Here is a 27,629-nt window from a genome sequence, read left to right as displayed (position 1 = left end):
AGAAGTCAATAATCATGAATCGTGTTCAATAATTAAGAGAGGCTGTGCTTGCTTTAGCCAAACACATTCCAACCGTTGAAGTCCGTTCTCTAGGAATCCCCAAGCGCTCACGGCAATGGGGATCCAGCTCGAGCTTGTGATCAGGCCTGCAAAAAGCGTTGAAATTAGGGGAGAGAAATGAAGACTAGTGATAGACTGAGAATATTCATATTCGTTAGTAATGAATATGAATATTACATTTTGACCAGCTTCCAGTAGCCTTGACAACTCGGTTGGAGAACCTGCTACACCGCTATTAAGAAAAAGTCATGGGCTCAAATCCCTATGTTTTTTTTCACCTTTTTATTTCCACCATAGAAAGAAAATCGTCGCCTTTATCTAGTTATGGTAAAACATTATCAAGATTTCGGAGACCACAGCTGGATCAATCTGGGGATAAATTTCTTTGCGTAACTAACCACGCAATTTAATGCTGAAGCATGACTGAACTGAAGTACGTAATTGAATTATCCTTTATCAGAATGGAAGTCACGTCGCTCCATATCCAAGTCACCCCAATCTTCCCTCAGTCACGTAAAGCCCAGGCTGAAGGTCCTACCTCCCAGGTGTGGTCACACAGCCAAACTTTAGATCGACTAAAGTCGTCGATAACCTATCGCGACGCCACTAACATTTCTTTACTAAAGAATTGACCAACAAATTATTTATTGGATTCAACAGATTTACAGACTTGGTGAGTTGAGTTGACAGATAGTAACATAGAAATATGGAGGATTGATGTTGGTTACTCTGACCGAGCGCTGGCCTGGCGGAGTGGGAGTTGGGACGGCAATGCTACCGCAGTCGCTTTTGCATCCTATTGCATTTGAACGGTGCGAGTATGATACAGATCGCTTTCTAAACTAAAGAAGATGTGCTTTACCTAAACATGACTGATTACAGAGAGAACTATTTCTGCACTAACAGGCTACCTAAACATGATTCATGTGACAAAATTACGCTGAATTCAAGAGCAGACTGGCTAACAAGCTTGTTAAGCTGTGATTAAACGAGGCGAGGGGACGGAAGGGGTTTGCAAAAAAATTGACTTGTTCATTCAAGTATAATTATAGACTTAACTTTGGAAATAAATCTTATCTTCATCAGGTGATGCGTGGATCGGCGAAAACTTTTAATTGTTACTGTAGTCTAAGGCCTCGCTAAAAAGAATCATATCGTTCACTCTGTAAGTTTATCTAAATCCCAACCGTATCCCGACGATAGCAATTATGACGTCAAAGAACTCAAGCACGGTCAAGAGACTGGCGCCAACACAGAGACCAACTTGACCGCCGATTTCACCTGTAGTGAAAAGAAAACGGTTGAGGTCTCAGTCTTTTGAACTCCCTATAACAATTATAATGAGACAGAATAGGATCGCTCTTCAATTTATAATTGTACCAAACTGAGGTCACGTTTGGCCTGGACTTTTTCCAAAAGTGACAATCTGAAGGAAGCTGTCAGTCATCCGCGTGATTGACCAAAATTAAGCCTTCCCAGGGCCTTGCTCACCGGAAAATTTGATTTCTCTGTACTAACTGATTCTTTTTGTCCCAGACGACTGGATCCACGCGCCATGCACTTCAAGAGATCTTAAAATCCATTTGTAGATTTTAGGCGGACACTTACCTAACAGACTTTCGTATTCATAAGCTGGTATTTCCTCGATGACTTGGTAATTCAGATCTTGAAAATACACTCGCAGCTCCAGCAGATTCTGGCTGTTGAGATATTCAATATGAAATGAAACTTATGTGGCAAGTTGCTGATTACAGGGGTGTAAAATTGTTACAGTTGGTCAACGCGCAGCTTGGGTTACCATACGGGATATCTATATTTTCATGCATGCGCGGTGACGGCATCTTCAAACGTTGCCACGAAGCCACCGAGTTAAAATCTCTATATCGTTACCTATATCGTTCAGTTTTTCTCGATTCACGGTCTTAGTGTTGCGTTAGTCAAGGTAAGATTGAGTGGGAGTTTTCTCGAAGCCTTGATTGTGAAGGATTTTTGATTAAAAAGTTTTGATTCTACAAGGTTTGTCATTGTTTGCGGTAACAAAAATCTTAATCCTCTACTTAATTTCACTGAAACACAGATCGTTCAATCGGCGCGATCAGATATTTTCAAGTATCATTTTCCAACTGTGATATTAGTATTTTCTGATTTAACTAGCTTTTTATTGTTTTCTTAATCTATTTTTCCCATAAATTCGTCAAGAATCTTTTACATTAGTAACGAGACATAATTACAGTGTGGTGGTTGTATGGACATGACCTGAACAGAAACTGCCTCATCACAAATAATTGAGAGCTAGAACTCGTATCCTGACCTTTGTGTGATAACAAGAGAATACAAACTGGTGATAGCAAACAACACAATGACCTCATAAATGAAACAGCAGTTGAACAAAGTAGAAGATAAAAAAAAATTCAGACTACAAAGGAGCTACTCGGCTACCAGCTAAGCTAGTTGTTATAACCCTTAACTTATCACTAAAATGTATCTGGTCATATTTAGGGGTTTATGAAATTTGATTTTAGTTCAAGATCAAATTCTAAGTAGCCTTTAATTTATTTTAACCCTTGACGGAGGCCCTCTGTAGTTCCAATAAAAAAACAGTGCTAGGAACCGGAGGAGAGAGGTTTTTCCCATCCAGCAACGCCTTCTTCTGTTATGAATCTAACCGTTGTGTACCTTATTCGTTGTCAAAGCACGTTCACACCCTCGTCTACCTTTTATCTATCTATTCGCTCCGACGAAGGGCTAACGCTCGAAACGTCAGCTTTTGTAATCGTTACGGTGGCTAATTTACTATTTCAACTTTGTTGATATATCTAAATTATTTCGTTACTCCCACCGACGCAGTCTCAAACAGTTTCTTTCGAAACTATCAGCCTTTACCTTTTATCTAACCGTGCGTACCTAATTTAATGTCAAAGCTTGTTAACTTTTGTTTGACTTTTGCCCAACCACCTAAAATGTTTTAGCTTCCCAGCTCAAAGCAATCTTCACCTTTTGAAATTACAATATGAATACCTCGTTATTTCTTGTTCTTCTTTCAAAAGATCTGCTGTAGTATTGGATACCCCAAGTTCTTCGGCTAAACTGGCTAGGAAATTGTTACTCGGAAAGGCAGCGTATGACAACATGGAATTGAAGGAGATGGAATCACAAGGCACTGGGCAGTCACACTGGTTTTCTATTCCTTTGTGAAAGTTGCCAGAAAGGAGAAATAAAACCTCTTAACACTAGTGTTATTTTACCTTTCATGTACATGGGACTGAGTTAACCGCCTCCGGTTACCGCATTTATCCGTGTATATAAGTCGACCCCTCATTTTCAAGGTCAAAAATCAGATTTTTTATAATTTCTAGTAAAGAAAAATTCAGACCGATAGAAATGTCCCAAATGGCTGATCTCTTATTTTTGAGAATGTGTTGAAAACACGGTGAATTAAAAAAAAAAAGAAAAAAAAACTGCAGAGCAAAACCGTGTGCTGTGAAGTTTAGTAGCACTTGTTTACATCACCACGATTCACGATTTAAGCACATGCGAGCACTTCAATTTACTGGAGAAGTAATTTACCATATTTTGTAAATCGCTTTGAAAACGAAATCTTCATACATTTAAATAACCTTTTGAAAGGAGATTTAGTAGACCGGAGGAACACCGAAGAGCTTCGAAGGATTACTTGATGAAAACTCACCGCCATCTTGGAAACTACACAATAACATAATTGGTCCACGCGCGTAACAACGTATCAAGAAAAGTGGCTCAACTTTGATAACAATAGGCTTTGCTAGTCAAGTGAAAAATGACCCTATATGGGCATTTTTGAAAAATGGCTCTATAGGGTGGGATGGGTGGGATGGGTGGGTGTCACAGGGCCCCATTTAAACCAGCTATTAGCTGAACTGGGATACCCTGTCTAAATATTCGTTGAATAAAAGCCCCATTGTCGACATTGTCATAACATTTTGAAAGGACCGGCGGGAGAAGTGAACTCTTCTGAAAAAGCTTTTGAGGGTATGCGATGAAAAGCGAAGGGAGACCTCCAGTTACATCTTGGCCTGTCTCATCCATTTGTGATGACAGAAAGTTCCCTAACATCCCCAACCAGCTCTGTCGCTTACTGTTTCAAGTTTTTTTTTTTTTACCTTTGGGCCAAAAACAAGCGGATTTAACATCTTTGTATTGTAATCATTAGAAAGCAAGTAACACAAAATTCTACATACTCGTCTGTTTCGCTTGGCAGTTCTTGATTTCACGCAATCCACAGACTTTGGTGTTGTTAATATCTGTGAGAAAGTCGAGAGAAGAGAGAACTAACAAGAGTGCCCATTTTTCTTCTCGGTTATTATGAAACACGAACACCATGTTTTCAGTACACGCATCCATTAATCTGTTAGGTATGTAGTCACCTTGTCCCAAAGCTCCGGGTGACGCCTAGCTAACAAATAGAAACGCACCTTTAATGACTTACCTGGCATCAAAGCATCCCTGCATCCACACTTGTCAATAACAAAGTTGGTCAGACAAACCGCTTCGCAAGAAGGAATAGTGTACTTGCTAAAGCCAGGTATGCTTTTGATCTCTTTGTCGTGGCAGTTGCCTTCATAAGGTTTTGGAAGATTGAGGATCTGCGGTTGAACAAAACTTACATTCAGGAACGATTCTCAATTGAGTTTCAAAGGAATTCCAAATTGTTTTGATTCACTTCACTACGTGCTTTATACTATGTCCAGAAGACTTACCTACCTCCAATAATCGAGAACTCTAAAAGTGTGCGAGATGCTAACATAACAATTCAATGAAAGTGAATCCTAAAAATGCAAGAGAGACTAACGTAACAATCCAATAAATGAGATATCTTAAAGTAAAGTGGGCGAGCTGCTAACGTAAGAATTGAATGAAAAACAATCCTGAAAGCGTGAGAGATAGGAAGGAAACAACCCAATGAAAGAGAGTCCTAAAAGTGTGTAAAATATTGACAAACCAATCTGATTAAAGGGAATCCTAAAAGTGCGCGAGGTACTGAACGTAACAATCCAATGAGAGAGAATCTTAAGAGTGCGCAAGATACTAATGTAACAATCCAATGAGAGAGAATCCTAAGAGTGCTCGAGATGCTAACGTAACAATTAAATGAAAGAGAATCCCAAAGGTGCGCGAGATACTAACGAGACAATCCAATGAAAGAAAATCCTACAAGTGCGCGAGATACTAACAAAACAATCCAAAGCAAGAGAATCCTAAGACAGTACGAAGTACTAACGATACAATCCAATGAAAATGAATCCTAAAAGTACGCGATATACTAACGAAACAATCCAATGAAAAAGAATCCTAAGAGTGTGCGAGATACTAAGAAAACAATTCAGTAAAGAGAATCCCAAGAGTGCGCAAGATATTAACGAATTAATCCAACAAAAGAGACATTTTAAAGTGCAGTCATAGGGACTAACGCGACCTTTCAATGAATGAGAACTCTTAAGGTGCGCAAGATGCTAACAAAACAATTCAGTGCAGAAATGGAATTCTAAAAGTACACGTGAGACTAACATAAAAGGCAATTCAATGAAAGAGAATTCTAAAAGTGGGCGAGATGCTAATGTAACAATTGAAATAGGTGCACAAGAGAGTGACGTAACAATCTAAAGAATGAGAATCCTAAAATTACGCAAGACGTTAACGTAACAATTCAATAGGATTTTACGATTTGGCTGAGGTTCGCTCCAATTTCTCTAGCTCTGGTAATCTATTGAATTAAGAAATAAAAATGTCTTTGTTAGCTGTTGTTTCGCCAGTTAACTCAGGAAGTTAAACTTTAACTGGGCTTTTACTAATAAGAAAGTTCCATTTTCCGCGGAACTTCTGCTTAATCGGAAGACCCTTCTGAAAAAAAACTCTAAAAGTGCGCGAGATGCTAATGTAACAATTCAAGGAAAACGGATTCTAAAAGATATTTTGCGAGTTGTTTTCCAATCGTCGTGAATTATAGTTTTCAGAGATGCGACTTTTGTCGCTCAGGATCACGGGATGATGAGCATATTTATATGGTTCTCAGACTGAAAAGCTTTCACTCTTTAGATTTACATATCAATTCCTCCCACTGACTGTCACACATCTTTGATCTGAGCGAGACCTTTTTCAGTAACGCTTTCCACACTTGAGCCCTTGAGCTGGCAAAACTAAGTTCACATAAAAAATCCGAGATCAGGAGTATTAGGCTAAGTTCACACGCGGTGCTCGAGCATGGTGCTCAAGTACGATTCTTGATGAAAACTAACGTGAAGACTTTTTTTTCAAGTACCCACGCCGGAATACGGGCACCAATTTATCAGGTACCCAGTATCTGAACACAGCACCATTTTATGCCGGTGTCCTAGCACTAATGCTCAGGTATCAAGCTAGTGTGAACGCAGCCTAAGACAATGTAATCGCTTACCCTCAGTTTTTTTAACGCCACAAATGTACTCGTACCAGGACTCACAGCAAAGCCAAGCCGAGAGACCAATGGCAGAGTCTGCTGATCATGAATAAGAACTTTGAGGCCGGCGAGATATGATGTTATCCCGTAATATTCCCTTTGTTTAACGTTTAATATCAGGTGTAGTCCACGATCGGAGCCTGCCTGCTTCACTTGCAATATACGTTGACCATCTCTTCCTGACAAAAATATAACAAAATAGCAAAAGCAATGTTGTAAAAAGATACACAGAGAGAAAAAAAAGCGCTACAGACTGTGTCGTCACGTACGGTTATCGCGAGTCTCCGAGAGGAAGGGAAATGATGCAGAAACACGCATTTGCCTTTGCCAAACTAGTCTTCTCAGCCATTCAGGAATGTCACGCAACATTCTACCAAGCTCCCTCCAACCAAGCAACATTGCTTTTCAGAATAGGCGGCCAAACACAGAGAACTTTTTGGAAAGCTTCCCGAGTCAGTTTCGCTCCTAAAGACTCTTCCAATCTGGGAAAGCGTTGCGGAACATCTCAAAGAACGGCTGCGAAGATTGCTATTGTCAAAAGAGTGAACATCAAGTGCAAAATTTCCTTTATCCTCAATCACAGCTAACGGCTCGAGAAATAAGTTTTCCTTGAAACTGTCTTTGTGCACCTTATCTAGCTTTTAAGAACAGCTGATGAAGCTTTTGTTTTCTTTCGGCGTGTGTTTAATTTAATTTGCTTTTCGAACAGTGAAATATAACTTAGAGTACATCGTTCAACAGACAGGGAATGAAATACAAGAAAACTGTTGACTAAGGAATATTAAGGATTACAATTACCAGATAAGGAAGCCTCCTTCACCGCGCTCTGTTCTGTTGTAAAGCACACAGAGGGCGGCTAGAACAAGAAAGAAGTGTAAAGGGAAACACGAGACTTAGTCGCCCTACTTCTTCGGGTTGTTCCTACAGTTTTTCCTGTAACAACTGAAGCCAACAGCTCGTTTTCATTTTCGTTTGATAGGTTAGACAAGACTTGCGAGTCAGTAAACGAATAAAAGCTGGAGAAAAGACCGGGAAATGGTCAGACATTTAACAAATTGGCAGAAGGCATGACAGCTTTAGCTCAGTGTTTTGTAGTCTGATAAAACACGCCGCTTTTAATCAATGAGAGCGCGCGTTATATCCGAAATTTTTTTTATAAATGGCTACTAAAACTCATTACCGACTGCGTTTACTTTTTTTTTGAGATTTATTTAACAATATAGTACACTGTAAATACATCTGTGTTTATGAAAGGCAGTCCAAAAGTTGTCTTAAATACATTGTTTTTGTCGTGTAAACTTGAATATGTGATTTTGATTAAAAAAAAATTTAAAAGCTACAAAACTATAGGAAGATGTTTTTCGTCTAGTCACGAGCGTGGGACAAAAAAAAAAATTCTGAGTCCCTAATAGGACTCAAACCTCAGACCTTCGGATTTCAGTTCTCCGATGCTCTACTACTGAGCCACAGAGACTCTAGTGGTGAGCAAGGCCCGTTACTAAGTTCATATTTGACACGCATCCTGCATACTGCTAGGATCGGCAATGTCAAAAGTGTCATGTTTTGTAAAGAATATTAAGAAAGATGGTAAGTTTTGAGCGTTGAAATCCGAAGGTCTGAGGTTCGATTGTTCCTAGGGACTCAGCATTTTTTCTTTGTCCCACGCTCGTGACAAAGACAGAAAAACATCTTTCTGTATTTCTTTACCGAGCTCAAAACTTACCATCTTTCTTATTCTTTACACAACTGCAAAACTGTTTTCGTGTTTGTTTTTTGCCTGTTTTTCTCCTCTCCCTTTGGCATTGTTTTGTTTTTTGCATTACTTTAATGTTTTCTTAATCTTCTCTTTTTCTAATCATTTACCAGCCGAAGTTAAAGTTCTTGTTGTAATCTCAAAATCCACTTGTGAATAGTTGAAAACTTATATTGCCTCTGTGTAAACATGTGTGTTTTAACGAGCGTTAATCTTCCGTAAACTTGACTGATTTTCATGCATTTGTTTTTTTTTAATGACTTGCTTAATATCTGTGTCAACGTTCCTTAAAGTGTTCCCTTACCATATAAAGTAATCTAAAAGCAGAACACTCAAATACAAAATGGAAAAGGAAACAGCTTTCAAGAGAGCAGAGAGCGCTTTAGCAACACCTAGCTCATTACATACTCTTAAGTATGTAAGATCGTAAATTTTTAAGAAAGTGGATCTCTTAAGTAACCCACCGTCTCAGCGCATACATTCTCACTAAAAAGATTTGTTCTAACGATCTCCATGTTTGACATTGTGGGCGCCCGAAACAAGTTACCCAGTGTTTCATACCCTCTTTTGTAAATATACCATTTTTCAAATATAATTTAGTTTAAGCAGGAGCGAGCCGAATTTTTAGCCTTTTTTTTTTTTTTTTTTTATCTTTTTGAGGATTTAACCAGAATCGTTGTAACACAGGATACGTGATTTGAAGACTTTTATGTTTTTTATGCAGATAATCGATAGCACAATAATGAAATCAATTTTTAGTAATCAGCCCTGTTACCAACAATATTTGAATTTGAAACAAATTACCCAACTTTTCATGTCTTCTTTTGTAAATATACTAATTTTGAAATATAATTTAGTTTGAGTATGAGTGAGCCGAATTTTTAGCCTTTTTCTTTTTAAATGTTTTGAGGACTTATCCAGAATTGTTGTAACACAGGGTGCGTAGTTTGAAAATTTTTATGTTTTTTATCTAGACAATCGATAGAGCAATAATGAAATCGATTTTTAGTAATCAGCCCTGTTACCGACAATATTTGGATTTGAAACAGATTACCCAACTTTTCATGTCTTCTTTTGTAAACACACTAATTTTGAAATATAATTTAGTTTAAGTATGAGCGAGCCGAATTTGTAGCCTTTTTTTTTTTTTTTTTTTTTTTAACTTTTTGAGGATTTATCCAGAATCGTTGTAACACAGGATACGTGATTTGAAGACTTTTATGTTTTTTATGCAGATAATCGATAGCACAATAATGAAATCAATTTTTAGTAATCAGCCCTGTTACCAACAATATTTGAATTTGAAACAAATTACCCAACTTTTCATGTCTTCTTTTGTAAATATACTAATTTTGAAATATAATTTAGTTTGAGTATGAGTGAGCCAAATTTTTAGCCTTTTTTTTATTTTAAACTTTTTGAGGACTTATCCAAAATCATTGTAACACAGGATACGTAATTTAAAGACTTTTATGTTTTTTATGCGGATAATCGATAGAGCAATAATGAAATCGATTTTTAGTAATTAGCCCTGTTACCGACAATATTTGAATTTGAAACAGATTACCCAGCTTTTTATGTCTTGTTTTGTAAATATACTAACTTTCAAATATAATTTAATGAATTTCACCCAATTCTTTTCATTTATACAACGAGCGATTCTGTATATTATTGACCTGCAGTCACTAACAACAGTCTCCGTACCAAGATTCAATAGATGAGCTACCTTCAAGTTCTGTTGGCTGTCATTAACCCCTGTCAAACGCGCTTCTTACGACCAAATGTCGTCACAAGAGCTCTATCGCTTTTTCACACACGGAGAAAATACATAGTTTTTGATGTAAAAAAATTTACCTGAGTTGAAAGTGTGGCAAAGTCCCATCGATGTTAACACGGACGTGAAATTCCTGTGGCCACAAGTCGGTTTTCCGTTCCAAATGCAGTGAAATACGGTATCAGTGATTTGGTGTCCTGCATCGATGTAAAACTGTGTGAGGTTAAAGTCATTATATTTGTTCAAGTCAATGCTATCATTGAAACTGAGAGGTAAGCCCATTTTTTCACTAATGGAGACAAATAGATGGGGTACAATTTCTTCATACGCCTTCGCTTTAACCACGGAATGTTTGAACATGTTGGAGTTGCAGATAGTCACCGCTGGAAAATTCTGCATAGGTTCGTATCTTAAACTGACTTTTGTCGTCACTTTGTAGCTGTAATACTTCTCGACCAACTTGAAGGACTGAAATGAAAACCACATCATTGCGAGCAAAAGAAGCCCAGCCCAAAGAAAGCGACGCGCGCTGGTTGAGCGGGAGAACACGTAATGCAAGCCATGAAGGGTGGTTGATTCGACATATGTTTTCCAAGTTTTCTCTATTGCCTCTTTCTGACTTGAGCCTCGAGCTGCCCGATCGTCTGAAATGGGGTTAACTTCATATGACTTGCCTCGCTTCGGATATTCTGTACCCCCTAATTCTGCTTTGGTTAGTCCAGGATCCATAGTGGATACTTGTGATCCTTTTAAAAAATTGCTTTCGTGCAAGCATGGGATAAGTTTGAAAAAGTGCCAGCTTAAATAATACCATGATCAATTCGAATAATCATTGGGCATCATTTGTTTGCCGTTTGGCTCTATAAGTTGAAATCATAAAATTTGAGGTAGAAAATGTAATGTGTTGTTTAAACTTCTATGTTTTTTTTTTTTGCTTTTACTAGTTATCAGAGTAAAAGAATTGATGCAAAAAAAACGTTTTTCATGTGTATCGATCATATAGTTTTCCCTTGAAAACGTATCATTTTGCATTTGCTGTTTCCTAAGTGAAGTCATTGATGAAAGAAAAATTGAACTCTAACCACCATGAACAGGTGACAAAATAGAAAATGAATAAATATTATTCCCTTGTAGGAATTATATAAAAATATTGAATTTAAGAATACAAACTCCTTGATAGAAATATACCCGTGCTTCTAGTTTGTGTGTGAAGAGGGGGGGAGGTGGAGGAGATCAAATAGCTTTTAGGGGGAGTGGAGGGGAAGTCAGTCATCACCAACAGATTATAAAGGGAGACTGTATCAGTGGCGGATCCAGACCTTGAGATAAGTGGGGGGGGGGAGGGGGAGAAAGGCGGTTTTGTTGTGTGTGTACACTTGTCCGCTTTTCCACCTTCTGCATTAATTTTTTTAACCCAAAATAAGGGGGGGGCGGTAGGCCTCCTGGGTCCCTCCCCTAGATCCACCACTGTTTGATATCATGAAACTATTAGGATACTAGAAAGCCTAGGGGACGTCAAGTAAATTTGATTGTGACAGAACAAAAATCTTCCGGACCCCCACCCCCGGCGATAAATAAAGATGAGTCCTCTGGTTTCATTTGCTTTCCTCACCTGCTACCCGTACGCTTCTTTGTCATATATTCTCACCATAAATTCGCTTTCTGGAGGGTTAATTGAAATATCACATTAACTTAGCTTGTGTTGATCAAAGCGGAAGATTCTGCTCGCACGTTAACAGCCCCCGCTCTTTTCCCATAAGTTCCGTTTTTCGATATATCAGAGAAGTAGTTTGATCGATATAAATGTAATTAATATCATTTTCCTTTGATTACTGCCTCCCTAAAATGAGTTCATTTCGGTAGAAGCTTTCAAAATGTTAATGAGAAGGATATTTGACATCGCAAGTGCCAAAAAAAAAAAAACATCGTATCAGCGGTGCGGCGGAAAAACGAGACAACGGGAAAGCTCCCGTGGAGGACGAAGCTGTTTTTTTTTTCCAAACGAGTCCGATAAAATAATTTTTGTCCCTTGACTAGAGTAGAATTCATATTAATTTTAAAAGTGGCAGATGAAGGTGTCATAACTTAACCCTAACCTCAGCATATTCATTTTAAGCCTTTTTTTTATTAACCCTTTCAGTCTATTTACCCCCTTTCAGTGGTTTCAAAAACTTATAATTAATATTCAGAACATTCATTTCAAGCTTTTTCATTATCCTTTAAATCTCAGTTACGAACGCAGTCCTCGGTGACCAGTTCGTGTTCCTTAGAACGGTTATGTGTAGTGCAACTTCGAAAAATCCATCGACGATTTCCCTAATTTCGCTTTTTAGCTTCATTAAAATCATTCTTTAATCTCATTTGAACCTCTACGGAAGTAAACAACAAAGCAATAAATAGAATCCGACTCGGATGAACAGTTACCAATTGAAAGAAACGTTGTTCTGATAAGGGGCTCACGCTTTAACGTTCAGGTGGCTCAGTTCTCTATCTAACTCTATCGACTTCTCGTTGTAGACCAACCTGCCCTACAAGAGCGAAGATCCAGAGTCCATAATCTTCTGTCCAGTCGAGCCATATTTGGGTAGCTGTGGTAAATAAACGATGGTGTTTACGAGGAGAGCAATCCGGCGACAATTTAATCCGAAATGTATTATAAAAGCGCTGGTGATATTTACGATAAGTACCTTCTCCATGGGTTTTTTTCTTCATGGGCGGATGGGACGACCAGAAGTGAAAGAAATAATCGACGAATATCCTCTTGGAATCGGTGAGTGAGACAAAGTTTGAAACCGAGACCTAAATGAATGGTAAAACGCCTATCTGATCACAGTGTAAAGATGCAGCGGGTTCTTTAAGAGATCCTTTATGCGCCATGATTGAGCTAATTTAATTTAATTTAATAATAAGTTCTTATATAGTGCATTAAAATTGAACTCTATGCGCTTTACAATTACAAATTAACAAAATTTCAATAAAAATTCTATACATTCAATTCGCTACTCTATCTAAACTAATGAATTATTACGTGTTATATATATATTTGACAACGTACGATATCAAAAAAAATCTGGTGGCTTAATTTTTGAAAAGATAAGTTTTCAATAAGCGTTTAAAGGAGTCAACAGATTCGGCGTTTTTTATGCATTCAGGTAGTTGATTCCACAAATACGGTGCAGTGTAGGAGAATGCTCTTTGCCCATACGTTTTAGTTCGAATTGTTGGGACATCAAGTAGATTCATGTTTGATGAACGGAGGTTTCGTGCTGGAATATATCGACTAAGAAGTTCAACAAGATAGGTTGGAGCCATGTCATTTAGTGCTTTGTATGTCATCAACAGTATCTTTAATTGAATTCGTTTTGTGACCGGGAGCCAATGAAGTTTTTTCATAGGTATAGGTGTTATACTGTCTCTTGATTTAGCACCGACTAACAAGCGGGCAGCTGTGTTTTGGATCCGTTGGAATTTTACGATGTCACAAGTCGGTAGACCGTACAATAGGCTATTACAGTAATCAAGTCTCGATGTCTCTAGATAACAAACTGGTCTTGAGGAAATTTTGGTAAGCCATCATTTCGACCAAATAGTTTTTTCCGGTCTTTCTATCTCTCTACAAAACAACAATAGATCTCTGTTATTCTTAGGTGTGCTCATAAAACGAAGGCAGGGATATTATCAACAATATATCAAGCCTGCCGTGATTTGAGTGATTGTCAGTACATTGTGAAGTATCGCTGAGTATTTGCACAAGTTGTGCCGCATTTTGACGAGTCCGTAGAGTCAAAATACGAGTTATTTCAGTGCGGGCGAATTTCGCGGATATTTCTGGAATACAAATACTGCGAGATATTTGTACTCGTTGCGCGCGTTATTTGTACTTTACGAAGAACAGTTGGATAATAATATCACCTCAGTAGACGAGTACAAATAACGCCATAGACGATTATGGAACGCCATAATTATAACTGTCTTATGATAATTTTGGTCATGATATTCGGCGCTTACATCCTTATATTGGGTGCGTACTCCGTTATATTCGGTGCTTAGTTTATTATATTCGGTGTTTACTTTCTTATATTCGGTGCTTAAATCATTATATTCGGTGTTTACTTCATTATATTCGGTGCTTACTCCGTTATATTCGGTGCTTACTTTATTATATTCGATACATACTTCGTTATATTCGGTGCTCATTTTATTATACTGGGTGGCTTATTCGTTCAGTGTTCGCTTCATTATATTCGGTGTTCACTTCATTATATTCAGTGTGCACTTCATTATATTCGGTGGCTATTTCATTTTACTGGGTGATTAAATCATCCAGTTCGGTGCTTCCGACAACTGGTGAGCACTTCATTATCTTCGGTCCTACCAACATTATACGCGGTGGTAAAATCATTATCTTCGGTGCAAACTTCATTATGATCGTCACCAGGCTCCCAAAAACATTGTTCGCGGTACTAACCCCACAATGCAATTCTGCGATTTCCCGCGTATTTTCAAAGTATTATGAAACTGGTGGAAAAGACTGCAGTGGCCTCCATTCTGAAGCGACAAAACTTAAGTAATCTAACAGAAGTATTTGAAAAGGAGAAAATCACACCTGATGTAGTTTCTCTGTTATCGGCAAGCGAAATGAAGCAGCTGGGTGTAAGTAAGAGTTCTGACATGATGAGTTTGCGAATGGAATGTTCAATCCACGGAAAACGGAAGCCTCAAAGAAATCGTTTAGGATCTGGAGCTCCAGAATTCAACATACCAAAATCAATACTAGAGAATCATCTAGAGGAGGGTTTCAAGATAAAAGAAATCGCCAGTATGTTTTCTGTCGCGGAGAGCACAATTTATCGCAGAATGCAAAACTACGGAATCAGCTCTCAGGATTTCAGTGATGTTTCAGATGAAGAGCTCGATCACCACATATCCTTTGTTTGCACGTGACGTCGGCATAAATTAAAAAACCGGTTTCAGCCATGTTGGGGGATAACCACGCGCAACAATCCGTGTAACATAGCTGTCTGAAGTGTATGTTGAAGGTGTTACGGATATACTTGTCGATGTCATGCATTCTAAATAGCTGCCAATACTTGTAATTAGGTCTGCCAATGTAGACTATTTTAAGACTTGTGCTGTAGTTTGGATTGTAATATATTTTGTGTGAACGGTAAATTTTTTCAATTTTGTTGGATACTACAACACCACGTGCTTTACGGAAGCCGGTATGATCGTTTTACAGTTTTAGTTCATGCCACAACTCTGTGTTGTGTTTGGTTGTTTTGAATTTGGTTGTGTTACATGTATAAACAAGCAAGCAATTGAAAAGTAATTATTGTTTAAGCTTTCAAGGCTGTATGTTTCTTTTGTATTAATAATTTTCGCATCTTAGCGCATGCGCAAATGGTTTAGTTTGAGATTCAGCTTATTATTGATACTTGTGGGATTGATGCTGTATTTTCTAAATATTGATAATAACAACACAAACTGGGGGATAACCATGCACATACTTTGCGGAAGCCGGTATAGTTTCGTTGGCAAAGGCAAAACCAGGCGAGTCTCTGGCTCCTATTGACATTAAGCTGCCATAGTGTGCTATGCAGTCACCAATTTAAGAGTCCATTATACCATTTGATCGAGGTGGACTTACAACCAGTTTGATTCCATGTTGCCCTCATTGCTCACATCGCTGAAAAACTCCAACTCCTCCTCAATCAGTTTTCGGACGCATGTGAGGCCTTCAGACTTACAATCAGCCTAAAGAAGACGAAAGTCATGTGCCAGGACAATGCAGCCACACCCGCCGTAACGATCAAAGATTACACCTTGGAAGCCGTCACACAGTTTACCTATCTCGGCTCCACCACCTCAAACAACAACTGCCTTGAAGTGGAGATTGGAAAGAGAATTGGCAAGACTGCAACCAACATGGCTAAGCTGTCTGCCCGTGTCTGGGAGAACAAGAAGCTAACGAACCAAACTAAAGTTGCTGTGTATCGTGCCTGCATCGTGAGCCCCTTATTGTTTGGTAGCGAGTCTTGGACTACCTACGCTAGTCAGGAGAAGCGCTTAAACATCTTCCATATGAGATGTCTTCGTCGCATCCTCTCCATCTCATGGACAGATAAGGTCTCTAACAATAAGGTACTTGCAAGAGCCAATATCCCCTCGATGTTCACCCTGATAAGACAGCGCAGATTGAGGTGGCTTGGTCATGTGTACCGGATGGAGGATGGGCGAATCCCTAAGGATTTGCTGTATGGCGAGTTGGAATCCGGTTCGAGGCCTATTGTCAGACCTAAGCTGCGTTTCAAGGACGTATGCAAGAGAGATATGCTCGCCACTGGCCTGCCAACAGATAACTGGGAGCTACATGCCGCCGATCGGAGTGATTGGAGGTCTGTGTGCAGTCTGGCACTCCAGGCGGGAGAGGAAAGGCTGAAAGCTGAAGCCGATGATAGAAGAGCTAAGAGAAAAGCAGCAATGAACAACGCAATGTGTGTTCCAGTGGGATGTGTCTTCGTGTGCAGTGGATGCGGTCGTGTCTGCCGTTCTAGAATTGGGCTTTTTAGCCACGAGAGAAAGTGTTTGTCGCAATTGCGCTAGTCATGGACGTGGTCCGATGACTGCCTACTACTACTACTATATGACAAACAACCATAAAGTTCAGTTAGCATTTTGACAAAGAAAGGAGCACCCCCAAAGTAATATTTTGGTGATTGTGGTACAATTGAATAACCTTGACATTTCAATCATGATTGCTCAGTTAATTTTTTCAATTAAAAGTTGGATAAATCCAGTCTCCTAAAGGCTCTTCTTTCAACTTCAAACATGACATATGATTCCATTTATCTTGAACAAATCATTGTCACAACCAATTAATGTGCTGTCCTCCAAATCTTGTTGACAATAGCACCACAGCGCTTCCTCTTCTTCATCACCAGATGATGTTGATGAAGATGGAATGGTTAGAGCTTCACACCCTGGGCATGTATATTACTTCCCTACAATTTTAGGCAAAATGCACTTGCTGAAGAAATCAGAGGAAACAGAGACTGCATCTTCCCAAAACTCTTGGTCAGGAAGAATTTCTGCACAAAGAGATCCATTGTTGTTCACACCACAAAATCACAATATTCAACCTCACAGATAAAGATCTGGGCCTGAACTTGGTAGTAGGCATGACATTTGTAAAGATGAACTTTACTAAACTCATCTTTCTTTAAACAAAAGTTGTTTTGGCCAGCAGCCTCAGTGATTGTGGAATCCTTGTGCGCATATAGACATTTTGTTTCACACACACCCATCCCACAGCATTTGCAGTTAATAATCTCATCAGGAGAAGCTCCTAAGTATGGCCACCTTGGATCAATATTGAGAGCATTGTCAGAAATTGTCAAAGACTCATGGAATTGATTCATATCTATCTGGTAAGCTTTGCGAGTCCTACCCTCATTTTCACAACCCCACCATGTGACGATCATAACGAAGTTTGCACCGAAGATAATGATTTTACTACCGCGTACAATGTTGGTAGGACCGAAGATGATGAAGTGCTCACCAGCTGTCGGAAGCACCGAACTGGATGATTTAATCACCGAGTATATAATGAAATAACCACCGAATATAATGAAGTGCACACCGAATATAATGAAGTGAACACCGAATATAATGATGTGCACACCGAATATAATGATGTGCACACCGAATATAATGAAGTGCACACCGAATATAATGAAGTGAACACTGAACGAATAAGCCACCCAGTATAATAAAATGAGCACCGAATATAACGAAGTATGCACCGAATATAATGAAGTAAATACCGAATATCTAACAATTATTCCGCGAGTGCGCGTTGGATATGAGATGATAGATAGGCAACGAGGCGCGTAGCGCCGAGTTGGCTATAATCATCTCATATCCAACAAGCGCGAGTGGAATAATTGTTTTATTAAAAACGTTGAATTAAATTATTAAATTTTATTAAATTTTTAGCGCCCTTTTTATTTTAAGCTGACACGTACGCTTACCATATTTGTAGATTATGGTATATTGGCTGATATACCATAATGGCTAAGCCAATAAAAAGCTTTGAATTGCATTTTCCAATGATCTAGTTTTTTATAAAATGAAATAACCACCGAATATAATGAAGTGCACACCGAATATAATGAAGTGAACACCGAATATAATGAAGTGAACACTGAACGAATAAGCCACCCAGTATAATAGAATGAGCACCGAATATAACGAAGTATCCACCGAATATAATGAAGTAAACACCAAATATAATGATTTAAGCACCGAATATAAGAAAGTAAACACCGAATATAATAAAGTAAGCACCGAATATAACGGAGTACGCACCCAATATAATGATTTAAGCACCGAATATAAGAAAGTAAACACCGAATATGATAAAGTAAGCACCGAATATAACGAAGTACGCTTCGAATATAATGAAGTAAATACCGAATATAATGATTTAACCACCGAATATAAGGATGTAAGCACCCAATATAAGGATGTAAGCACCGAATATCATGACCAAAAGTATCATAAGACAGTTATGGCGTTCCATAGGAAAGGTCTTGTGTGTATTTTGACGAGACCGCCATTGTCCAGTCGCTCATCTTTTCCAAGGGTCACAAACACGACGAGAATAGTCTCCGCAATTTTGAAACACTTCGAAGAGATTTCCAAGGATTCTACGACATAGTGAATTAAGGTATGTTCTCAACTGACTTTGGGTCAAAAGCAGTTTGTACAAAAACGTCAAAGATAATGACCGTCCATGTTTACACATTAGTCCTCGACAAAACCGCGTGGTTCGAAAGTTCACGCATGCTCAAATAGCAATCTTGGCGAGTTCCTATTCTGATGGCGTAATTGCCATTGAGGTGAATAAATAGAAAGTTCCCCCTCAGATTTCTCGTATTTCCTTCTGTGAAATTCCTTAAAATTTAGCAGAGATGTTATACCCTTTTAGCTTTCCTTGCTATGAATCTATCAGGAAAATTTGTATGACAAGTTTTTCGCTCAGCCAAAAAACAACAAAAATGTTAAAAGCGAAAAAACTACCTTGACAACCCCTATTTTTATCGATTTTAAAAGTTTCGTCTTGTCAAACTCTACCTGGTCGGAGAATAATAGAAAATTTTACCAAAGGAAATTGAAGAAAATTGAAATCAAAGTCAAACAGACGTCAAAAAATGGCGATATTTGAGTAGTTTTAATTTGGGACCAAAAGCCTTGACTTCAGAGGTGACTGTTGTACAGCAAATTTAGGCCCTTGTTTTTTTTGTTTCAGTAGCTTTGATTTGAAAAATAGCATAAACAACGAGAATATTAACTTTCGATTGATGTCACTGGCGTGCGCTTCGTGATCTTGCATAACCCTATTGAGCCACCTTAAATGCACTTTCATGGCGCCATCTTTGCTGTAGTTCCTGTACTGAGCAGCACATTTTTCTCCCCAGACTCCCGCGGCGGTGAAAAAGTTTTGTCATCAAAAAAACGTTTGTCACGGAAAAAAGTTTTGACATAGAAAAAGAGTTCTGTCATAGAAATAGAGTTTTGTCATGAAAGAAGTTTGACGTGGAAAGGGAGTTTTTTCATTATACATACATACATACATACATACATACATACATATATCTTATTAACCAAGCGCGAGGGCCGTACTGGGAGAATATCGGCCCGAGGTCTTGACAGTACGGACCGAGCGCAGCGAGGTCCGTACAAAAAAGACCGAGGGCCGATGTTCTTCCAGTACGGTCCCGAGTAAGCTTGGTTAATAAGAGATTTATTATACGACTGAAGTTCAAAGGGACACAAGTGTGGTATCATTCGGGACCATTCGGGACAGTGCCCGGTCCAATACTTAGAGAATATTGGACCGGCAATAGAGCATTTTGATTGGTTGATTTTAGTTATTGGCCCTCTGACTGCCCGAGTCGTGTAATAAATATACTTTATTTAATCTCGAATTTGGAGTAGCTAAAGAATAAGCTAGTATTATCGAGTTACAAGTATAATTCTAAATACTACTAAAATGTAAAATGTAAAATTGTAACATTCTAAAATTTAACTATGAGAAAGAGTCATACTGTAGAATCTTGTTTTATATAAAAGTTTTGTCAGAAAAAAAGTTTTGTCATGAAAAAATTATTTCCACTTTATGGAAAAAGTTTGACAACAAAAAAGTACAAAGTTTTGACATGAAATGAAAAAAGAATGTCATGAATAAAAAAAGTTGTCACGACACCTATGGGCCACCGTAGGTTTACATCGGTTTGCGAACGAAAATTTACTCTTCGGCTTTTCAGTGTGTAAATCTCAGTATGTATATAATAAATAAACAACTGCGAAATTCGCCCGCACTGAAATAACAGTTTGGCGGGTTGGATAATAAATAACTCATTAGACGTTTTGTTGTGTAGTATCGCTGAGTATTTTTACCCGTTATTTGTATACGGCGCAACTCGTAAAAATACTCAGCGATACTACACAACAAAACGTCTAAAAGATATATTTATTCACGAGTTGTTTGTGTCAAAAACCCGAACGAGCGAGGTACGAGCGAGTGAGGGCTTTTGACACAAACAACGAGTGAATAAAGCCTCGTACAAAGCACTTTCTATGTCGGGAGCTGTTTATTGCGCATAACATGAGAATTTTCATTGAAATAATTTTCTAAACGCAAATTAGAAACAAAAACTCACTAACAATGCAAATTTAATGGCAATGGAAATATCGCAGTACATGTACACAAGGGAATAAAGTACTGAACGGAAAACTGCACTTACAAAAGTTTTTGTTTTAAAATCTAAGTACGATATCAATAAAGCAATTCGAGCAAAGGCCAAATTTTGAGAGCACTTTTAAATTGAGAATACGAGCATGCGAGCAGTCGCAAAAATTTTGCGAGCACGAACAAGTGAGCTCCCGTGTAACTCTTTCCAGCAATTCGATTGGTTATACTTCGACATGTGAAAGGGCTGTACGCCATTCTGATTGGCTGTATAGGTTTTTTCACGTGTGAAAATAAAGCGTATAGATTTCTACAAATGAGCTTTATGGAATAAAATTCGCGTGTTATGTGCAATAAATTTATTTAATCGAGTCGTATGATATCATATTATTCGCCTTTTCACGTTCATCATGGGAAGCTATCGCTTCGGACGAGGCAAACACTACCAGAGTAGCTTTCACTGCACTCTGGTTGATAATCGGTATTTCATCAGTGTCAGAGTGTCTGCAAACCGGATGGAACTGATGGAACTGAGCTCCGCGATAAAATTTTCGCCACCGTTTCGAAGAAGTATCGGAATATCAAATGTGGCGGCGTTGTGTCCAGCCAAGATTGTGCAAACGGGCTTTGTGGACCGTGTTGAAGCTGAATCTATGCTGGCCCACAAAAAAGTTAAGAACTGCCTAAGTACTTGCGATAACTCAAAGGCTTCTACTAGTCGATTATCTTTGAAACGTCGGTGGACAGTTTTAACTGTAAGTTTGTTGACCTTTGATGCGTGAGAATCTGTCTCTGGTTGGTAGAATATAGCGTGAGAATTGTTTACCTGACCTATCCACGGCAGCGAGCTGACATGCTTCTGCTGATTTTCCCGTTGAATTTGTCTCGATGTCAAATAAAACAAAGTGATAAAATTTACTGTCATCAAATTTTTCCTTTTTGAACTGTGGGTCTCGAAGTGTATTTCGGAACTGCATTTTCGTACTGTTCTTGTTGTTGTTTCGTGATAGCAGCGGTTATTTCATAAAGATCAGTGATTGAAAGTTCAGAATTGTTCACTCCAATGTTGTCGCAGAAGAGTGTAGGTTCAGGTGTTACCGGCCGCGGAAGGAGAGGTCGAAATCATTTACATCGAAAGCAATCATACAAGCAATATGGCGGACCAAAACGAACCTGGTGCGTTTATTTATTCTTTTTGCCATGGCAACCCGTGACAAATACGTTTACATGGGAAGGGGAGGGGTGGTGTCCGTTTCAGTTTATTTAATAATAAGTTCTTATATATCTGCATTAAAATTGAACTCTATGCGCTTTACAATTACAATTAACAAGATTTCAACAAAAATCCAGGACCTATACATGTAATTTTGCGCTACTCTATCTAAACTAATGAATTATTACGTGTTATACATATATTTGACAACGTACGATATCAAAAAAAATCTGGTGGCTTAATTTTTGAAAAGATAAGTTTTCAATAAGCGTTTAAAGGAGTCAACAGATTCGGCGTTTTTTATGCATTCAGGTAGTTGATTCCACAAATACGGTGCAGCGTAGGAGAATGCTCTTTGCCCAAACGTTTTAGTTCGAATTGTTGGGACCTCAAGTAGATTCATGTTTGATGAACGGAGGTTTCGTGCTGGAATATATCGACTAAGAAGTTCAACAAGATAGGTTGGAGCCATATCATTTAGTGCTTTGTATGTTATCAACAGTATCTTGAATTGAATTCGTTTTGTGACCGGGAGCCAATGAAGTTTCATAAGTATAGGTGTTATACTGCTCTTGATTTAGCACCGACTAACAAGCGGGCAGCTGTGTTTTGGATCCGTTGGAATTTTTCGATGTCACAAATCGGTAGACCGTACAATAGGCTATTACAGTAATCAAGTCTCGATGAGATGAAGGCGTGTATCAATCTTTCATTTTGCTGCGTTGAGAGGTATTTACGAACGCGACCAATATTTCTGATAGCTAGAGACGACGATTTACAGATGGAATTTAAATGCGAGCGTAAGTTCATCACAGAATCAAGCATGACGCCTAGGTCTCGGACAGTATTAGATAAATTAATGATATCATCTCCAATATTGATATTACAGAAAGGAGGATTTTTTTGAGAAGCGTGAGAGGAAATGAATTATTTCTGTTTTTGAAGGGTTGCACTGCAATCTGTTTTTCTTGGCCCACTCCATGATTGCATTAACACATGATTTCAATCTTTCCATGCCCAGCATTCTGTCACAGGAGTTTATCTTTATGTAAAGTTGGGAATCATCAGCATATATCATACAGTTTTCTCAACTTATCCTTAACACAGGCCAATGCCACTTTCATACATGGTACCTTCTTTGCCCTCGTTTTTTGAGGTTTCTGAAATCTGGTGTTTGTGTGATTGTGATCGACGTCGCCTGAATGCAACTGTTGATTTCCTTTGTTTGTCCTTCCAACTTTTCTTGTCCATTTTCGTATTATGGTCTACACAGAAAAGACCTGGCTCTATGCTAAGTGACGCTAGAGTTTGAGGAATGTACCTGTAACCTAAATTTACTTGAGAGACTGCAGGACACTCGATAATCATTGCTTTCACTTCCCCCGTAAAAGCGAATTTTGGGGTTCTTCGAGCCCACCACAATGTTCAGAGACTCATTACGTTGAGAATTTGCTGCAGGTGCAAGTTTCTTTATAAAAATGTCTGTGCTATATTCATCAAAGAGAGATTTCGGGGCTCAGATTGAAGGCTATCTCCTTGGAGGTCTTTGCCATAGGGAAGATCTCCGTGACAATAATGAAAAGGGTCTTTCTTGTATCGACACCATGTTTCTCTACAACCAGTATGGTCACCAAATGCATGAGGCACAATGCTTTGAATTGCAGATTTCATGTTTGTAGCATCCCCCTTATTTTGTGCAATACAGTATGTAAAGGATTTGACAAGGTAATTTATGACTTTCTGTGACAACACTGAACTGTTGGAGAACTTATTTCGTTGGCTCAAGTTGTAACATATATCGGAGGACGAATACTTAATTTATAGTTGCAATGATTTGCTACATGAGCCTCACTCCTGCAGGAACACATCAGTTTATTACAAGAAAACAATGTTAATTATCGACTGGCACGAGATTTTCTTTCTTAAACGTTGAAAAATTCTTTCACGACACTTAAACGTCGTTTTTTTCAATAATTTTTAATTATCATCATCATCATCATTATGACTTTATTATAGTGTCAAAAAAAGTTATAATCTACTTAGCCGAGGGTAAAGAAAAAAACCCCTCTACTCAGTGGGGACACTGAAATAAAACCAATTTGAGGTTAAAAACAACTAGCCTAGGTAAGTATACTAGAGGATAAGAATAGATAACTAACAATAATGATGAATACACTTGATATTTATACTAAGATAATACATTATTTAGACTAACTAGAGCATGTAATAAATAACAAATAGGTAAATAGATAAATAAAATATAAAGCAACAGGTCAATATGTATGTCCGTTGCTACATAATATGCAGTTCTCACAGTCAGGTTTAAGCTTGAACGAAAGATTGATATCACGAATCTGTCATTTAAATGATTGCAACGATGGTAAATTTCTAAGGCTAAAAGTTACTGAAGAAACTGCGGTGCTGCGTCGGTGGGGGTAACAAGGTAATTTGGTTATATCAACTCAGTTGAAATTGTAAATTGGCCACCGTAACGAATAAAAAAGCTGACGTTTGGAGCGTTAGCCCTTCGTCAGAGCGAAATTTCTAAGATTGCTAGACAGGGTATTCCACAATTTTGGTCCTAGATCTCTCAACGAATGTTCCCCATATGTTACCGAATGAAATCCAGTTATGTGAAAATCAGCCCCTCTAAAGCTGTAGTCAGTGCTACTTAATGAGAACAAGTTCCTGATGCTCTGAGGACACATGCCATGCTTCACTTTGTACATCAAGCAGGCTATATCTTGAAGCCTCCTTTCATACAACGTAGTTAATTTAGCCTTATTCAGCAGCTTCTCGTATTTGGACGTACCATCCCTAAAGACTGCGCGCAAACCCCTCTCTTGAATGCGCTCTAGTTTTCTTTTGTCGCTCGCTCGGCAGAAGTGCCATGTAAGATGACAGTAAGAGTGAAAACACGACAAAAAAATTACAGAAGCACGATGCAAATAAAATACAATATTATTGGGTATCACTTCGAGACTGGTTACGGTGCAGAGGCATGACATTTCTTGGTGTATTTCTCCATTTACCTCGATGTAGTTTATTTTTTCACTTATCAGTTGAATGAATCGCTCCATTTCTGATTTTCATTAGACAAGAGTAATTTATATACAACATTATTTCACTTGTGAAGGTCCTCTGTCACAAAAGCTCAATTACGCAACTTTCCTTCGCAGTGCAAATGCACCCGGGCCATTTCGTATATGACGTCAACGTCTCTCGTTTGTTTGTCATGATAGTGAAATCAGGATTAGTAGTGTTTATAGCAGTTTAAGAACCTTCAAAATTTGGTAATCGAAGATTGCGAGTAGAATTTACAAGCACGCTGTCCATCGTAATCCAAGCAAATTTCTTTGTTACGCCGCTTATTTTCAACCAATCAACTCTATCTTTTGTAATCGCACGGATAGTTTGCAGCGTATGAACTTAACATGTTCTCCTATTTGCTGTTGCAGAGAAAAAAAATCATCTGTGCCCCAGTGACCAAGTCCTAAGAAGCTCAATGGTGAATAAACTTGGACGATATCCATTACAACAGAGTAAGTATTATCTGAAGTTCGTTTGGATTATTTTTCAGTCCCTAACTATGCGAAGAAAGCTATTTATAACTTAGTTATCCCTCCTTACTTGCCTTAATGGAAGCCCAAGGCGAGTTTCGTGCGAAATCGAGGCTTTGCAGCCGGTGACGCAACAGGCTATTTTATTCACGTATTACAGTATATTTGGTCGTTCGTGAAAATCACGGGTGAGTTTTTCCTAGGCCCCATAATAGGTAGCACTCGCGTTCAAAAATGGCGCGTAACGATTTCAGTGTAAAATCGCCCAATTCTATTGGCTGACTTTATCGCACATGTTCCATAGTTAACCTCCAGAACAAGTGTAATTTTTTGCGCTTTTCAGTCAAACGAAGGCAAGCGCGAGGCGAGCGCGAGGAACGAGTCATGCACGAGCGGAGGAGCGTTTCTTTTTCGCGTTTCTCCCCTCGAGCGTGATTCACGCCTCGCCCATGCCTAACGCTTGTCTCCGTTCGCCCGTAAGACGCAAAAGTGTACGCTGGTTCTGCAGGCTATATCGTAGTGCGAGGAACCAAAAAATAACGGTCGTTTTATAACAGGATACTCTCAGCGATGTTTTAAGCCTATCATCTGAAGAATACATTCTGTTTACTCTCAGGGCACCTGACAATAGGTGTTACTTCAATAAGCAGACCCGACGGGGCAAACTATCTGTTAAAAACGATCCTGAGTTTATTGGACAACATGAATGACGCTGAAAAAAATAAAACATTTATGGCTGTATTCCTCGCAGACTTTGACAAAATTTTGAAAGCGAATGCTGCTTTGGATCTTTTAAAGCTTTTCCGGAAAGAAAATCTATTACACGTAATTGAGATATCACCTGAATACTATCCCGATTTGTCTAATGTTAGGCTGAAATATGGTGCCTCACAGGAGAGGAGTGCGTGGCGTTCCAAACAGAATTTAGACTTTGCTTTTCTGATGTGTTATTGTCGCAAACTATCTACTTATTACCTTCACATTGAAGATGATGTCATGGCCTCTCCGAGTTTAATTCAAAAGATGGACGAGTTCATCTCGTCCATAGATGGATACTGGCCGATACTCGACATCTCAACTATGGGTCATGTCGCAAAGGTTTATCAGGCCAAAGACCTCGAAAATGTTGCATCGTATTTCTACCTTATGTACGACGAAATGCCCGTGGATCCCTCAAGATGCTTACAGAAGTGGTTATGGCTACTTTTGGGGAAGGCAAGTCCAACCAAATGACCACGTCACTGTAAAGTTTGATCAAGCTGATAACACAGAGAAAGTATTTGTGGACACAGGTTCCAATTTAGCTAAGAATGACTGGTTAAGGGTTGGCGTCCTTCAAGCGAATTTTGAATCCGGGGAGGCAATAAATAAATGGTCATCGCCAGCTGCTAGTGCGCAATCTTGTGGAGACTTTGCGACAGTCGGTTCTTTTGTAGAAGGAAAAGCAAACGTTACTTTTGTGGATTCCCCAAAGATTAAGTGTCTACGGATTGTAGTCACACAGAGTCAAGCTGAATGGCTCTTTTTAAGGGAAATAGACGTTTGGGAGAAGACGTGATATGATTATCTGAATTTCCAATCTTAGGGCGGAATTATAGCGCAACTCGAGAAATTAAAGCGCATTTAGATTTTTATACTTAATCCGTTCAGAGACCTTCAAGTCTGGGAATCTGATCCCCTTGGCCTCAATTAACAAATTAGTTTTTACTGTTATTCCTGTCATTCCCTTTTTCATAAAATTTTTCTCCTTAAAGATTGATCCTCATTTTCACTTCGCAGAAGCCACGACCGGTAAGAAAAAACCTCCGTCTTCCCCTGTGCCGGAAGCACATCGCGTTTGTCGGTATGCTTTGACCGTTTGCCACGTTCTGTAGTTTATCGTTGATAGGATTCAATAATTATTATAGAACATCCAAAGGCATTCAGTGGTCGTATTCAGTTAGCATGTTGACACCTTCGCTGCCGCGCAATCCAGACCATAGGTTTAGTGGTTTGGGAAATTATAAATGTGAGGGTTTTTTTTTTAATCGACAGTTTAGTAATG

At 38.7% G+C, this 27,629-nt stretch overlaps 1 protein-coding gene and 1 pseudogene across 3 annotated transcripts; one reads left to right on the top strand and one right to left on the bottom strand.

Moving 5' to 3' along the window:
• Positions 1-688: 688 nt before the first annotated feature.
• LOC111325520 (acid-sensing ion channel 2-like) lies at positions 689-10,804 on the bottom strand. 2 transcript variants are annotated; one of them, XM_022929347.2, is made up of 7 exons: positions 10,140-10,804; positions 6,491-6,711; positions 4,526-4,682; positions 4,278-4,340; positions 3,079-3,283; positions 1,669-1,760; positions 689-1,341 (listed from the first exon to the last, which is right to left on the bottom strand). In XM_022929347.2, exons 1-7 carry the CDS (start codon positions 10,786-10,788, stop codon positions 1,232-1,234), a joined length of 1,497 nt encoding a protein of 498 aa, XP_022785082.1. In that variant the 5' UTR covers positions 10,789-10,804; the 3' UTR covers positions 689-1,231. The 2 variants fall into 2 exon arrangements, with proteins under 2 accessions (XP_022785082.1, XP_088583713.1); XM_088727587.1 differs by having other exon boundaries at positions 3,079-3,247.
• Positions 9,752-27,226, top strand: LOC111325502 (alpha-1,3-mannosyl-glycoprotein 4-beta-N-acetylglucosaminyltransferase C-like; annotated as a pseudogene). Its single transcript, XR_015989567.1, has 4 exons — positions 9,752-10,331; positions 12,577-12,829; positions 25,484-25,567; positions 26,202-27,226. The product of XR_015989567.1 is annotated as an alpha-1,3-mannosyl-glycoprotein 4-beta-N-acetylglucosaminyltransferase C-like (transcript).
• Positions 27,227-27,629: the final 403 nt, after the last annotated feature.

The sequence above is a fragment of the Stylophora pistillata genome, chromosome 7, assembly GCF_964205215.1.
Source record: "Stylophora pistillata chromosome 7, jaStyPist1.2, whole genome shotgun sequence".
NCBI lineage: Eukaryota > Metazoa > Cnidaria > Anthozoa > Scleractinia > Pocilloporidae > Stylophora > Stylophora pistillata.
Note: the sequence above shows the minus strand (reverse complement) of the source record. Positions and strands in the feature narration are given on the sequence as shown.